General features: G+C 39.2%; 1 protein-coding gene across 1 annotated transcript; it reads right to left on the reverse strand.

The window, feature by feature from the left end:
- Positions 1-364: 364 nt before the first annotated feature.
- On the reverse strand, positions 365-1,008 carry LOC148019145 (flowering-promoting factor 1-like protein 5). Its single transcript, XM_087660638.1, has one exon. The coding sequence runs from the start codon at positions 734-736 to the stop codon at positions 425-427; it is 312 nt and encodes a 103-aa protein (XP_087516764.1). The 5' UTR covers positions 737-1,008; the 3' UTR covers positions 365-424.
- Positions 1,009-16,622: the final 15,614 nt, after the last annotated feature.

Below are 16,622 nucleotides of genomic sequence, written 5' to 3' on the forward strand. Positions count from 1 at the left end.
TAGATAACACTCTAGAAACATGAGGCCAAGTAAGTCATAACTAGTAAAACTTCACACTTGAGGATTTTAATTAGCATCTACATTATTAACAAGATATGCAAATAGCTCAATGCTTGTACATGCTCATGGGATCACACATTTCTACATGTTAGTGAAGATGGGGTGGAGCTTGTGCTGAGATAGCATTGTAGAGTGGTGCTCCTATGAAAAAAGGATATGCCAAGTGGGGCAAACTCTGTGCCCCATAGAGCCTTGCACTAATTAGGTAGTGGTAGTGGTGGTGGTGGTGGTGGTTGTTGTGTAGATGAGGTATATGAAGGAATGGCGGTGTTCTTTCTCCTTTTTTCACTTTAGAAATCTCGGTTAATTGTAAGAAGCAGTTCCCATGAATGGTAAAGACGTGTGTGGGTCAATATTGTGATGTTTAGCGATTTCGTACTTGGAAGTAACCTCGGAGTTTAAGGGCGATGTCGAACATGTGGCAAGGGCGCACCTCGCGGAAGTCGCGGGGGATGGTGATGAGGTCGTTAAAGGAGTGGCCGCGGTGGAACTGGACGCAGTTGGCGTAGGAGGTGTACCGATACCACCCATGGCTCCGGAGCTTGGCTTCCAGGTCAGCCAGGGAGGTGATGACGTGGTTGGTGGGGAGATATACGAGCACCTTGTTGGGCTCCGCGTCAGCGTCGGCATCCAGGCGGTATACGCCGTCGCCACCAAAGTACACCACTCCCGACATCTTCCCTTACGAGCTTATGCACTGAGGTATTAACTAAATTTAGATGATCAATCACAGTGCAGTAGTTACTGATGTACTAGACTTAGTTGATGAATGAGGGTAAAAACTTAATAAGCGAAGAGATGAGCAATCTCTCTCTCTCTCTCTCTCTCTCTCTGCGCAGCTGGGTAGTGTATCTGCTCCTAACTGAATTATAAGCGAGCCTCTCTCCCTTCTCGGCGCAGCTGGGTAGTGTATCTGCTCCTAATTGAATAAGCGAGCCCTTCCCTCTCTCTCTCGTACGTTAACCGACGCTACATCATTCCCTCCTCTCTCGAGCCCTTATAAACACCCGACTCGCAGGACCCTCCTCTCGTTTTCCATGCTTTCCTCTCTCAGGACACTGTAACAAAGGCCCAAATAATGACAGCAAAAGGCGATTCTGTTTTAGTTTCTAAAATATTGCACAAAATCTGCGCGATTGACGACTGATATCGACATCCGTCACCTTCATCGTACACCGCCTCCTTTTGATCTCGAGTCTCGACAATACAATCCTGCCTTTTGGACGTGGTTGCCCACACGTGCGGGCCCCGCATGCACACCATGGGGCATGTGCCAGAGCATGGGCCCTGGGATATGCGTACCGCTACGCTTGCAAGTTGCCATCCAATCACTTCTTCTAATTAAGATGGCGCTGTAAAATAGCTGGAGTCTCTAAGGGTATATTCACATCGGCGGACAAGACTAGCCGACGTAGCTGGGGTATTGGGCTTTTCCTACGCATGATGCTCTCAGGCCCCATTGTAGACAAGCAATCAATCTACACTACGTTATGCCGAGACATATACATGGGTCGTGGGTTCCACTCTTCAGGGAGACGTGGCCGGTCCATTACTGGTGGTGCCAAAGGTGTGGAGGAGGGAACGGCTATAGCTAGGGCCACTGGTCCCCCGGGTACTATTCCATGCCGACATAACATAAGACCTTAGACAAAACCACTTTCCCTTCACGACATACCCAACTTCGCCTTAAATCACCAACATGAATGTTCTCAATCTTATCTCCCGAGGACCTTACCGCTCAAAGCTCCTTAGTGAAACCACTTTTCCACACAATGCCTTCATAGCTCCCTTGTAAAACCATTTGCTCCCTTATGAAACCACTTTTCCACACAATGCCTTCCTCAAAACCACTTGCTCCCTTCTAAAACCACTTTTCCACACAATGCCTTTATAGCTCCATACATTTAAACACCCAACTTAGCAACCACCCCTCTCTAATAGTACCACTCCATGCGCTACATTTAGACTTATGAACCACCCCAACCATCAAGTACCTAGGAGAGGTTGCTTCACTAGTTTCTATATGTCATGAAAAGTACTCACCTATGTAATGCTCATAATCCAAGTGTATCCACAATCTTTCTTAGCTTCCTCCTAGACCATTTTTCCACAAAATGCTTATATTCAAACACCCAGCCTAGCAATCACCACTTTCTAATAGCACCATTGTATAGGTTACATAAGATTTATAAACCTTAATAAGATTTATAAACCTTAACAATCAACTACCTAGAAAAAGAGGTTTCTTCATTAGTTTATGTATGCGATGGAAGGCATTCACCTATGTTCTACTAATCATTCAATAGTATCCAAATTGCACTCTAGGTTAAACTTCTCTAAGATTCCTTGATTTTCTATTTGGTAGTGTAGACCCTTGTTGCATTTATCAATCTGTTTTGCTTCTAATCTCTCTCTCTCTCTCTCTCTCTCTCTCTCTCTCTCTCTCTCTCTCTCTCTCTCTCAAATTTAAGAAATTTAAATTATTTTGGAGCCCTTAAGGTTAAAGGTAAAAAGGAGATTCTCAAATGAGAGCGAGACCAATGTTGTATAGAAAACACTAATGTTACATAGAAAATGATTTTTTATGCAAACAATAGTATTTCTCTCTAGAGATGTCTCAGTAGGGGATATATGGACTTAAAAAGAGCCTTGTAATGAATTCATTAAGAAACCTTAAACTTGGATTAGTCATTCTTCCATGGTCATCATTGCACACCTTTTCTTCCCCTTGCCTCTCTACTCTCCTGCGGTTCACCCAACTTTTTTGGTGGATCCCACCTAGAAGGGGATGCCCATTTCTTTTCACTCTGATAATGATCTTTTTTCGTCTTTTAAGATGGAATCAACCACTCTTCCTTGTAGCTAAAGTGGTTTGAGCATGCAAGTATCTACATGGGTGCATGAGTTCAAACCTTGGGTATACCTTGAGATTTCTTTCAAATTTTGAAGCCTATCTCAAAACAAAAGTGTTACATTAGCAAGTTTGATTTATTTTTCCATTAAAATGATTTTTTAAAAAATTTGTGCAAAAAAATATATTTAGTTTTTAGAGAAGTTACCCAATGATATTTTAAGTTGAAATACTCTTTTTAAAAGACTTCCAACTCAATTTATTATTTTTAAACTCTACACAATTGGTATTTAGGACCCTCCGTTTAGGCACTTACATAATCACTTCATGTTCCAATACTTTTCCTAGGTGCCATGTTAGTAGGGTGAGCTAATTTTGATCCCAAATTTGGCTTTTACCTTCCCTCTCAAAAAGTAGTCGTTTCCATCTCTAAAGGTGCTTAATCATATTTTATGTTCATTTAAACATTTTTTAAATGCTCTATTTTATCCTATAATTCTTTTATATCAATATAGAACTAAAAATTATAATTTACACCATTTCCTCTCCTACCTTACATTTCCGTATAGAACTACTTAGGGACCTAAGTAACCATAAAAGGAGGATCTAGATAGAGTTTTCCAACTTTAAAACTACTAAAGTTTGGTATTTCTTTAATAAACAAGTGTCCATAGCATTGAGACCCTCAATAAAACTTGAGTTGAATTTCATAAAGTAAATGAAGATTTTACAAAATTAATTGTCTATGGGAAAAAACCAATATCACCCATTATAAAGTACTATATCAATTTCTCTTTTTAATTTTGATTTTATTTTTTATACTTTAGTATTATAAATTGAATAGTTTTAATGGTTTTCATTTTTACAACACATATTTTATACTCATGGATCATATTTTTAAAAAAAGTATGAGTTCTCAAACAAAAATGTGGAGCATACAAGGTAAGAAGAAGTCACATTACCATACATGTGGTACATATTTTAAGAATACTTGCCATAGAGATAGTCATAAAAGAAGGAACTACCAGATTGAAATATTCTATTGGTTCTATAAATACACGTTTGGTTATTCAATCACATTGGAAAATGCAAGGGCTACTACTCTAGCAAAATCTATTAAAAGCGGAGTAGGAGCTTGCAATTGTGAAAGATGGTGAGCTAGTAATTTAGCAAATACACATGCCACATGGCACAGCTGCAAATGACCCCAAGGCTCCAAATGGATTTCTATCTAAATCTCATAATTTTGTTTTCATGTGAATCCCTTTTAAGTAACTTACTCTTTAAATAAAAAGTACATAGTTTATTTTTATACTTCACTTCTTATTCATTTGGTCTAGTGTTCAAACTAATTGTTTTATCAATAGAATAACTCATATAAAGTAAACCACACAATCCCATATGCTTTTCTCGGAAAACATTAAAGTGTCCATCATGCCAAGGGTGGAAAATCTCAAATATTACATGCCATAAAGGCTCTTTTTCTACCTCTAGCCAAGGTCATGCATCAATGAGAGAGAAGATCATGCCATATAAATACAAAGGGAAGAGGCCACATGAAGATAATGTCGAGGAGACCTCCACATGTGAGACCTCCACATGTGAGACCTAGGTGTCCACATCAACAATGGCAATGAGAGAGGTGGAGATACAGGGACTAGTGATGAAAAGTTGAGTGAAGAAGAGTAGAGTGGAAATCAAGGTGATCAAGATAAGGAGGGTGAAGTTCAAGAGAATGAATAGGGTGGAGATCACAACCACACTTCCGGAGCAAGCAAACCCACTCCGATATGGAGCAAAGGAATGAAATGCTTGCAACAAAAACATGCTAAAGTGTATATGATGATTTCCTATCAAAGATTGCACATGCCTCCATAGCAACTCCTTGATCTATCCTATCATAGTAGCAACCCTAGGCAAACCTCATAACCATTCGCACTTATAGTACCATGGCTATATGACCAACGCAACCTCAATAAGGGGGTCAACAAAGACAGCCTCCTATAGCATGAATGACATGTGGATTTGAAGGAAGAGAAAATATAAGTTATTGAAGAACATAAGAAAAATTAGGATCTATCAAGAGAGCATATAGTTGTTGATTCAATAGACATCATTTTATCGAATAACTGGAGAGATCCAATGCAATTATGAAGATGACTAACACATGCAAGATACAACCTTTGAGTCCTTCAAGATGTAGTAGAAACATATTTAGCTAGCCTTCTTAAACACACATATCTATGTGCAATCCATGCAAAGCATGTAATGAACATGCATAGGGAGATGCAATTGGCTAGGATGATTAAGAGGTAATTGGATTAGGATACCTAATTTTGCAAATGCTTTAGACCATTCAGTTTTGTTAATGTTCACTCCATGCAACTGATCATTGTATATGCATCTATTTAGCATGGTTCCTAAGTAATTTGATTTTTCATGATTGATGTTGTTGTTGACGAAAATGACTAGCCAAGGCTGAGTAACTTTAAACTAGGTAATATAGCACCACAAAGTGATTGTTGCACTCAAAAAGGTAGAATAAATAAACATATTTAGGCTTTTTCCTATCTCCACATTTCCTAAGGTAGTCTAACTAAATCATCTTTCAACTTTGTCTTCCCACAATCACTCAAACCTTTTAAGTTTTAACTACTTTGAACAATTAACTTATACTAACCCAAGATCCATAACTCATATATTGGTCTTTATCAAGAACACTATTATGCTAACCTAGGGAACTATAATGGATTCTTTCCATCTTTGAGGGATAGTTTCTCATAGTGCACACCTTTAATTGACTAATGGTGATTTATGTATTTAGTTTTTTAGGAATGTTTTTTCAATTATTCAAATTGTAAATATTTGAATATTCATTCGTTTATAATTCCTTTTTATGTTTCTCTACCTTAACAATTCAATTAACTTCATAAATATTGAAAATAAAATCATTGAAAGAAAACATCTCTAATGCCCATTTAGAAATTTCCAAAATTAATCCATTTTTCTATACTTAATAACCCCATTCCATATACATGTTACATTGTTGCTTCATCGTATTTTATTAATTAAAATGTAACTTCTTTTAATACTAATTAATTATCCTCATAAGACCAACTCTTCTAAAATTTGCTTCAAACATGAAAAATAGTAAATCAACCCTTACAACTCTCCATTAATACATGCAATTAAATAATCCTTAAACCCCTTGAATAAAAAATTTGTCACTATTGGCTCTCTACTCATGTCACAAGTAAATACTAACAAAATTTTTTTAGCACAATCACTTTGTTTATAACAGCGTAGGTATTCAGGCTTAAACTCATGCTATTGAATCTATTGAAAAATATAAATGCTCTCCTTTATTTCAAATATAACTTTTAATTTCTCAATTAAAAATAGTTATTCATTTTTCTTGAATTTATTAATTTATAAAATCCATAAATCCCAATTTTTATTTACCTACACAAGTATAAACGTATTAACATATATTTCATGAAAAACAATGTATCTTTATATGTTTTTAGGTTGTATTTTTGAGTCACTTAATATGAAAATATATAAAACATTAGACTGTTTGAAAAATGCTAAATATAATTTGTATTAAAATTTTGAGAATTTTTGTGAATTATTACATCGAATAATCAATTAAAACTGATAAAAGCTGCCGTTTTTAATTATCAAATCGCTATTATCAGGAACTAGCTGATGCCTCGATAGTTCTTTTAATCAAGCTGTAATAGTGAAGGTTCAAAAGAAAGTAATGAAGGAATTATCCTCTTTTCTGTTGGTTGATCACAAGAAACCGGCCGCCATGTTGATGTCACTTGGAGGGAGAAGGGGAAGACGAAAGGGGAATAGAGAGAGAGAGAGACTATAATGTTGGCGGGATGAAAGAGGTAGAGAAAGAACCTCGAAGCGATGATGAAGGAAAGGATATTGGTGAATATGGCGATGATGAGGTTGTAGCTGGTGATGATGCTACTTGTGATGAGGAAGAAGAAGAAGAAGATGATGATGATGATGGTGATGGTGGTGGTGGTGGTGGCAGAAGCGATGATCCTCTTGCTCCAGTCCTCACATGGTTATGGCGCTCACATGGTTATGGCGCTGATCTCTTCTTTCCTCCTCACTTGTAGGCGTAGGCCCTTTCCTCCTCTTCCTTTCTCTTTTTCTATTTTTACACGTGTAGCTATACATCATATTTCTCCTTTTTTAAGTGTGAAAGTAATCAATAGCATACCAAATTTCTCATTTCTTGTATATATATATATATATATATATATATTTCTCCTTTCATGTTTTAGTTGCTGCCACTACTTCTTGTGCTTTTCATCCTACTCTTCTTGCGGCTTCTACTTCTTGTGCTTTCATGTTATGTCATGCGGTGGTGTTCTCTTGTTCTTCTCGTTTTCTTTTTCAATCAAGAATAGATGAGGCATGAACACATCGACAAGTATAACACACACACACACACTCTCAAACTTGACCCAAAATTTCAATTAACATATATTTGAACTCCTTAAATGTGAGAATGCTAGCTAGAATGTAAAGTCCGATTCCTTGCCTTTTATAAATATGGTAGCACATTTATATTTTAGGTAGGGAAATTGCATAATTGAAAGATGTCATCTATAAGCAGTTTGTCACTTACATCATGATTGGACCCCCTCATCGTAAACATGTATGAGTCTAAAGGATTTTTAGGTACGTGGTTTTGGAATATTCTTAAACAAAAAGATGGTTCTAAGATATGATTACTCCCCTGTAATGGTACTAGTAGAATTGTGGAGTGATTGCAATGCATCATTGTTTGTGAACATTTTATATCTTTACTAAGTAGGACCAAATATCGATGTCTTTTCTCATATTTTTGATGTTTTGGTTAGTATTTTTATGCTAGGTCTTTTTGTAATACAATTGGATTTGACACGTCATCCTATCTTAGTTCTTCCAAGCATCAAGCAAGTATATTACTTGCTAGGTCAAAGATGATATCCAATGAAGAGGCTACCTCTATCAAATGGCTTCTTTGCACTATCTTTGATGCTTTACTTGGCTTGATTTTCATCCCATTTGGAGAACTGAAGTAAGAGAGATCTTCACATTTTGGAAAGCTTAATTTGTATGAAGACTATTTGTATGCTTGTAGCAATAGATGTATAACGATTTGTAGTTATAAACTATTTGAAATGAATCACCATTTTCTTTACTAAGATAGGGATTTTGAAATGCTGGCTACACCCATTACAGACAGAAGGGACTTTCACTAGATGCATAATTGGATGCATAGCTATGTCAACTAGAAATAGTCATTGTAAAATTGGACGCACAACTATATCAATAAAAAACAATTGTTACATACAAGCTCATCATCTACCTTAGTTGGCTTGATTTTCATCTCATTTTGGATGATTGAAACAAGTTAGATATTCAAACTTTGGAAAGTTTCTAGATGAAGACTATTTGTACGCCTTTAACAATAGATGCAAAACCATTTGTAGTTACAAATTGCGGAATTGAATCACCATTTGCCTTAGTAACCAAGGGATTTTGAAATGTCATAACATTAAGTTATCCTGATGTTTGAGGATAGTCAACACTATTGCCATCAACCAACCTCAACAATGATCATCACATGCCTCTCTATCTAATGCTAGACCATGCTTGTGAGCTCAAGTGGTTCAGAATCTGACTACATGATAGTAGTGCCAAACACATTATCTCCACCTAAAACATTATTGCTACTTCTACAAACTGTACATATCTTTTGGGCATATATTCCAACTTCAAAGTCTTCTAGCTCTTCCATGTTTTCCAGGTTCTACTCCAAAGCATTAGATTTCAAAATGCATTTTGGATTCAACAAGTTCTCATCCCTTGCTTTTGGCACAACAATATAGAGTTCAATAGCCTCCATGTTTGGCTACTTCATTTCTTTTTCCTTGACCATATCTTCATGTATGAACTCCAGATGAGCTTCATCTGTAAGGACAATTATATCAGTAGATGCCATCAGGTTAACATAGAAGGTCTCTATAGTATCTAGGTATGGTTGTTCCGTTTCTTTTTCTTGGACCTTATTTGCATGCATTAACTCTAGATGAGCTTTGTCTATATGGACAAGTATATCAGCGAATGCCATCAGGTCAGGATAGAAGGTCTCTATGGTATTCTATTCATAAGCACAACCAGCACTACAACAAAAAGGCCTCTTAGACGTACTTTTAGACGCGATTTCTGAATATAGAGAAAATCTTACGGGCACATCTACCCGCCCGTCTATTTTCGCGTCTACAAACTCACGTCTATAATCGCCTGTATGAAGAAATTTACACGTAGAAATAGACGCGTAACAGACGTGCATATACAAGCGTGAATACAAGCGCATTAAAAAATCAAAATTTTTATTTATTTAATTTATTTTGTGCGTCTACCAGCGTGTCTACAGGGCAAATTAGACGGGCATACAGACACGCCCATAGACGCGCTTTTACCAGCGCCCATAGACGCGAACGCAAAACAAAAAATATCATTAAAAAAAAAGATATTTAATTTATTTTTTAAAATTTGAATTAAGTAGCGCGTGTATGAGCGCGTGTACTTTGCATTTTAGACGCACTTATAAAAAAGAAAACCAGAGTGCATGTGGCTCTCTGGTGTTTTTTTCCCCCTCCCATACATCAAATTGTGCATTTGGGAAAAAGACAATGGATCTAAAAGCACGAGAATTGAAAACAAAAGTCCATGTATTCATTATAGATAAAAAGCATTTACATAGGAAGTTTAAGTGCTTGCAACCTAAAGCGTGGCCGCAAGCAGTAGGCTCAAAGATGGATAATAGATATACAAGAAAACAAGGCCATAGAGGAGGTATGTTGCTCCTCTACGAATCTGAAGAAGAAACATCTTTGCTAGCACTACCATGGCTACTAGCGTCGCTATCCCCCTCCTCGCTATGCTCCACTTCGGGGTTCGCCTACACACACAAAAGATCAAGGTAACTTACGTACACATGGTGGAGAAAAAGTTATAATTAGCTATACTTTTAATAGGAAAGTAAGAAAAACATACCTCCTCTAGTTGTCGAATCCTCATAGCCCAGTTGTATTGGTCCTCAGTGATGAGACCCTCCTCATAGAAGTGAAGCCATGTGGCTGCGCGGTAATGGCCTCGATGGTAACCTACCTCTCTAGGAGTAGGTATCCTACCAACGATAGTAGTCTGCAAAACAATTATGATATATACAAACAATTATGAGACACAATGTATTAGAAAAAATTATATAAATAATTAAAAGAAATATAAAATTTAAAAAACTAGAAATCAAAATATACTTACAAACTTTGCCTCCCACGACTCTCTGCCGCTCGATCCGTAATGCGATGATCCCATGGTTTCCATTTAGATGCGTCGCTCCTCTGCATGCTGGCGACTCTTCACTTTCTCTACTGCTTTCTTCTTGGCTTTCTTCCACTCTATGTGGTGGCACATAGGTGGTTGGCTATAGGCTCCACGCCCCTCCTCCTGTCTCCGTAGTGAGTCCCTGGCGCGTGTCACGAGGTGGGATCTTTTGTTGTGAAGCAAATCCCTCACTTTTGTGCGTCCCCAATCATCCAAGAATCACTGACCCTTAGGATTTGGGTACCTCCTATGGACTGCCCTCAACACCTCCTGCCACAGGCCACTTTTCTGATTTTTGAAGTAGACGAAATAATCTTTATACGTCTCATACACGACACTCCTCATGTATGCCATTACATCCCTTCCTTCATCATCATGGAAGATGCCACCAGTATCTGTAACTCTATAGTACTGGCCTACAGGCTCCTCTACGTGATCTTCTGGTGAGGGTAATCGCTCACCACCTCCTAGGAAACCCCCACACAAGCCTCGTCCTCCCCCTCGACTCTTCCTCCTCCCTCTCTGTCGACTACCCTCTGCCTCGCTGGATGCACGTGCTTCTGCAGATGCACGTGTGTCAGCTAACTCTTATGCTTCAGCCGATGCATGTACAGGTGTTGCACGTAGAGTAGCTGCAATTGGAGTTTGGGAAGTAGTACCAGGCAAAGATGTCAGAGGCGTTCCAGACATGACATTGAACACCTCGTCTGCTATGGGAGAGCGGCCAAGGTGTCTAGTCATCTCTCCCATGAAGTCTTCCCTACTAGGAAAACCTCCAAAAAATGCATTGACCCCTCTGCCGAACAAGCCCAATATATCATTCATGCGATCTAAATCCGGGTCATTGCTAGATGAACCAGGATGCGACATCTGCAAAAAAAACACAGGAAAAAGATAAATTCGTACAATTTCAGAAATAAAAAATTCCAATATGGCTCATTTTCTATTGTGTTTTGTAGTCTAATAATTCCTTGACTTCTCATTTTTCATTATATCACATTTGTTTGCATACAAAAAATCATATATTACCTTCATCCACACATAAACATTTTCAAAGAGCCATAATCCTTGATCCAATCCAATATTAATTATGGAAAATCATTCAGTGAGCCTAGAATCATTATGTAAGAGAAGGCTTTTGATGCTCACACATTTTTATTTTCTTCAAGTATATTTTGCAAGCACTTACTAAGGTCCATTTAAGTGAAAGAAAGGTGTGGAAATCCCATAGAAAAAATACATGGATGCTCATGGCACTTGAAAGTGCTAATAATCTAGCTTTCTTTAGACATTGAGCATAAAACTTAAGTGCTAATGCTTCTCATTCATTGGCCTTTGAACATTAAACATGGAAATTAATAACAATACTAACTTATTGTTCATTCCCTAAATTAAGCCACTTGGAGGTGAAAATTTTCCTAGATACTATATAAGAAATCCCCCCAAGTTCCACTCTCAAATATGGGGTTAAGATTTAGCCACTTGGTCAAATCTTTACTCCTTATTTGAAAGTGGAGCTTGTAAGATTCCCAAATTCTCTAATATGGTATCGAAAGTATAATGCTACCTAATTCACTACGTTGGAAGGCTAAAGCTTCTAAAATTTTGATCATGAATCAAGAAAATTTATAAACACAAACATGGGATTGGTCACATTCATCATTGCAAAAATATATTGTTGATTAAAAAACTAGATCTACACCCCATGCCCATTGTGTTTTTGTTCTTAGTTTGCTTTAGTTATCAATATAAAGAAACATAATAAGCACAATAACGTTTAGGCAATGAAAATTGTTTTTTATTAGAGCTGGCTGGCACGTGTATAACCGCGTCTAAAATGCAGGATAGACGCGCTTTCAGACGCATCCCTAAAGTCAACCCTCTGGTCAGAGCGCGTGTATATCCGCATCTGAGATGTAGTATAGACGCGCTATCAGATGCGATTTCTAGGTCAATGCTTCTAGTGCGGATGTATCCTCGTGTATGGACTGCAGAATAAATGCGCCTGGAGACGTGACTCTAAAGTCAAAGCTTCTGGGCAGGGCGCATGTATTCCCGCGTCTCACATGCAGGATACACGCACCTAGAGATGCGACTCTGAAGTCAAAGCTTCTTCTGTGCAGAGCGTGTGTATTCTCGCGTCTCTGATGCATAATACATGCGCTTTGAGACGTGGCCTCAGATGCAATGACAGCAAACATAGCTTCACGTCTATCCCTGCATCTATACTGAAATGTAGACACATTGGCAAACGCGCTTAGTCGGCTGATTTCAGTCTGACGACCGCCATTCATGATTTATTTGTGCTATACAAAATGCAATCATAGATCCTAATACACACAGAGAGAGAGAGAGAGAGAGAGAGAGAGAGAGAGAGAGAGGACTTACCTTGGGTGTTTGGTGTGGCGGGTGGTGGCGCTTCTTCCTTCTCCTTCTTCCTCTCCTTGGTGAGTTACTCTCCCTTGATGCTTGCTTGCTGCTTGTTGTCTCCTCCCTTTGCTTCTTCTTCCTCTTGTTCTCCTCTCTCTTGTTCTCTCTTTCTTCCTCTCCTTGGCTTTCCTTTTCCCCCTCTTGTCTCTTTGAAATGAAAGAAGGGGTGAGTCATGAGGAGGTGGGGCATGAAGAGACTGCATGTCGGCCAAACTCGAGCTTTAGAATTGCAAAAAACACAGTAAAGGAAAGGCACAGTTTGAAAAGAAATGATTTAAGTATCTTTTGAATTTTGACGTTTGCGTCTATTTTCGCGTGTATATGCGCGTCTAAGTTTACGTAAATGCACGTATAGACGCGAAGTTAGACGCGCAAATAGATGCAAATTTAGACGCGTAGGTAAACACAGATATAGATGCACATTTAGCTTTTATCATGAATTTTTGTTTTTAAGATAAGTTTTGATAGTAAGTTCTTATCATAAGTTTTTATGTATTTATGATAAGTTTTGTGTATTTAAAATTGAGATCTTAGAATAATTAATACACCAACTTGAAGTTTTTATGTAAACATATGAATGACAAATATTTTGATGTTGTCATGAATTAGGTTTAATCATGTCGTCGTCATCACCTAGTGCGGTGAATGTTGATGAGTCAACGAGCACATCCTCAAGTGAGGATGAAACATTACGTCTTCATAATCGAGATGCATGGCTACGATGAAGAATTAAATGCATGTGCGATCGTTGTTGAGGGTGTATTTTTCGAGCATGTTGAGTTACAATGTCACACTTTAGCATGTATGGAGAATGGGACTGAGAAAAATCACCGGTATTCATTGTTTTTTTTAAACACTAAGATGGCTAGTCTATGTTACTCAATATATATCAATGTACATGAAACTCCCTTTTGTGGTTGAGTAGAATGCAGTGCCACATCCTTAGATGCTCCCTCTCGGGCGTCGAGAGGCTGCAAAACGTTGACGCGAGGAGGCAGAGTCTTCAAGAAGAGTGGAGACTGATGACCATGATAGTAGCCCTCATGAAATGCCCCATCAAGTTGTAGAGGATGAGATTTTGGACAACATGGTACACCATCTATTTTCGCAACCGGTTCAGGGAGAATGTCACTCTACGAAGCCAGATGATCCACTATACGTAGCGTCATCTACTCTGTTGTATGAAGGTTGTACGTACTCCGTTCTTCGTACGTCCCTCGAGATACTTAACTTGCAAACAATTTATGGATGGAGTAATGTCAGTTTGAATGCGTTATTGAAGTAGGTATCTGGTGCATAGATCGGATGCCGTAAGCGCACGTAGTTAGCGTTAGAAGGTCCCCAAGAACAAAATAACTCTACTTTTTGCACACAAATCAATGTAGAAGACTTGCACGACATGAACAAGAGATGAATTGGGTGCAATCTCCCCCCATGCCTTGTGTGAGCGCTCTACAAAGCATGTATTTTATGTATTAATCATCTTCAAGCTCAAATAATAGCCCAAATTACAAAATAGCATGCTTTTGCTTTTGAGTTTGCTTTTGTGCCAAATAGAAATAAAACTAATGGGCGCCCAAGAAGTTAGGCTACCCAAATACAATGTCCAAATACAAATATCTAAATCGTGCGCCCATGCGCGTACAAAAATAATAAATAAATATCAAACGCCTTGATAAATAGGCGCGACAAAATATAGGTGCCATGCTTAAGATATGCGCCCATCAAAATATTGACGATAACTTGAATACACGCTATCCTCCAATGCTTTCCACTGCCACTGCTGCTATCTCTACACATCAACTGAAGCATTCACAATCGTTAGTAAAATAACACTACAAGATATAGACCTTATAGCGATGTTTAAAGCGACGAAAATACAAACAACAAAATTTTCCCCCGTCGTCGCAAAAAGCGTCGTTATTGACGACGCCATAGAATCGTCGCTAAATGCGACGCATATAGCGACGGTTGCAGAGTATTTGCGACGCTCATAGCGACGCCAATAGCGACGCATGCAGTAAATTTGCGACGCAAATAGCGACGGTAACAGAGAATTTTTTTTTTGTGGCAGGGCAGCAGCACTGTGTGCTGTATGAGAGCCATACAAAATAGTTTCTGCACTACTGCATACAAAGCGTTTGCAAACAAAAAGAATGTATACTGAAATCATAAAATTGATACATAAAATAAATACATGATATCGCATAAAATGCGATTGGTATAATCATGAAACGATATCACTAATACATAGAAAATGTCTACATAGATCGGGCGACTAAAAACTAAAGATGTGTGAGCTCTAAGGATCCAAGGGCGAGCTACAAATCCTCGTCCCCCGAAAGCTCGTCCCGCTGCAAAGGAGCATCAAATGGATTCTGCAGAAAAAGAAACAACATATCAATCCACCATACAATAATGCATTCAAATATCTCATGGTAACTACGAACAAAAAAGATGAGTGACTTACAGGGCCGCCGCGTCTATACAATCGGTCGATCAATGCCCTGAAACCGTGCCTCTCTGCATATCGAGTCTCAAGGCCTTGCGGATCGCGATTTGTAACGGAGTGCTGCAAAGAAAACAAAATGCTAACTATTAGAAACATGATTGTCAGTACAAAGAATATCTCAAAAAAACAAATAAGCAAAACAAAAGAGAAACTTACAAAGTCCTCCAAATATGTCCTGTGGCCGCCACTCCCAAGATGATGTACCGATCCAGCCTCGATTCGTGCCCTCGCCGCCTCCCGCTGCTGACTCCAACGTCCTGGCGAATTTGTAGCCTCCTCCCTCAGTCGGTGCCAGTCGTCTACATCTAACCACTCGAGCTTTGGAGCCCCACTCTTGATTGCCTTGCGTGCGTCGGATTGTCTATGTGACATGTATGCACGCATGCAATCCATCATCTAGCCCGTAGAGAATCTATCCACTGCGGCTGGCACCGGGAACTCCTCGTGCAAGGATGCTACTATGTAGTCCTTGCTCCCCTCCGGTATGTTCCTCCAATGATCCAGGACGTTGTGCCGAAAAACTTATTGGCACAACTCCCTCATGCGAGCCATCACCCTCCTCCCCTCATGATTCATGATGATGGCTCCTGACCTGCCATCCACTAGGTATCCATAACCCCTAGGAGTATGCCTAACATGGGCCCTCTTCCATCTCCGTCCATGCTCCTGGGCATATCCAGGAGACCCCTGTACATCCGGTGTACGGACGGGGGTACCCTCTCCCGGAGTGCCACTCAAAGGGGTGCCACCAAAGGGGGTGCCACCAAAAGGAGTGCCACCAAAAGGTGTGCCATCTACCGATGGCTGCGCAAAAGCCGGAGTAACTGGAGTGGACGTCCCCACAGGTGTGACAAATCCTGGAGGTGACGCAGCTCCAGCTGAACGACGAGACGGAGACACCACGTCCGTGTCTCCACAGCAGCACCCCCTGATCCTCCTGCAGTCGCAGTCCCTCCCTCTGGCCCAAGTCGCGAGCATCGAGATCGTCTGCTCGAAGCTGAAGCATCTGATCGCGCTGAAGCTGATCTAGCAGAGCGCCCTGACGAAGAACGAGACAGCTCCTGATCTACCATCTCTCTGAATCTCGCGAGCTGATCTGGAGATATGCGTGCCATCATGTCCTGAAACTCCTCATCGCTCATCCCTCGACTCATCCTGAAAATGTTGATACCTGCACAGATAAAAAATGATGTTAGAATAATCAATTTATATACAAAGCACATTAATATAAATTATTTGTGAAAAAACCCTCTTAAAATGCGTATCTTATCTACCTTTATGGAAGATCTAAACAACGAATTGAGTAATACAATTCTCCAAGAATGAAGTATTCTATGGTCCCATGTTAATCTCCTGACACAACTC

Source organism: Lygodium microphyllum, chromosome 20, assembly GCF_053477565.2.
Source record: "Lygodium microphyllum isolate KBCC chromosome 20, Lygodium_microphyllum_v1.1.10, whole genome shotgun sequence".
Taxonomy (NCBI): Eukaryota; Viridiplantae; Streptophyta; class Polypodiopsida; order Schizaeales; family Lygodiaceae; genus Lygodium; species Lygodium microphyllum.

Bases quoted from the DNA above. Each gene is read 5' to 3' on its own strand.
- LOC148019145 (XM_087660638.1), bottom strand. From the start codon at position 736: ATGTCGGGAGTGGTGTACTTTGGTGGCGACGGCGTATACCGCCTGGAT.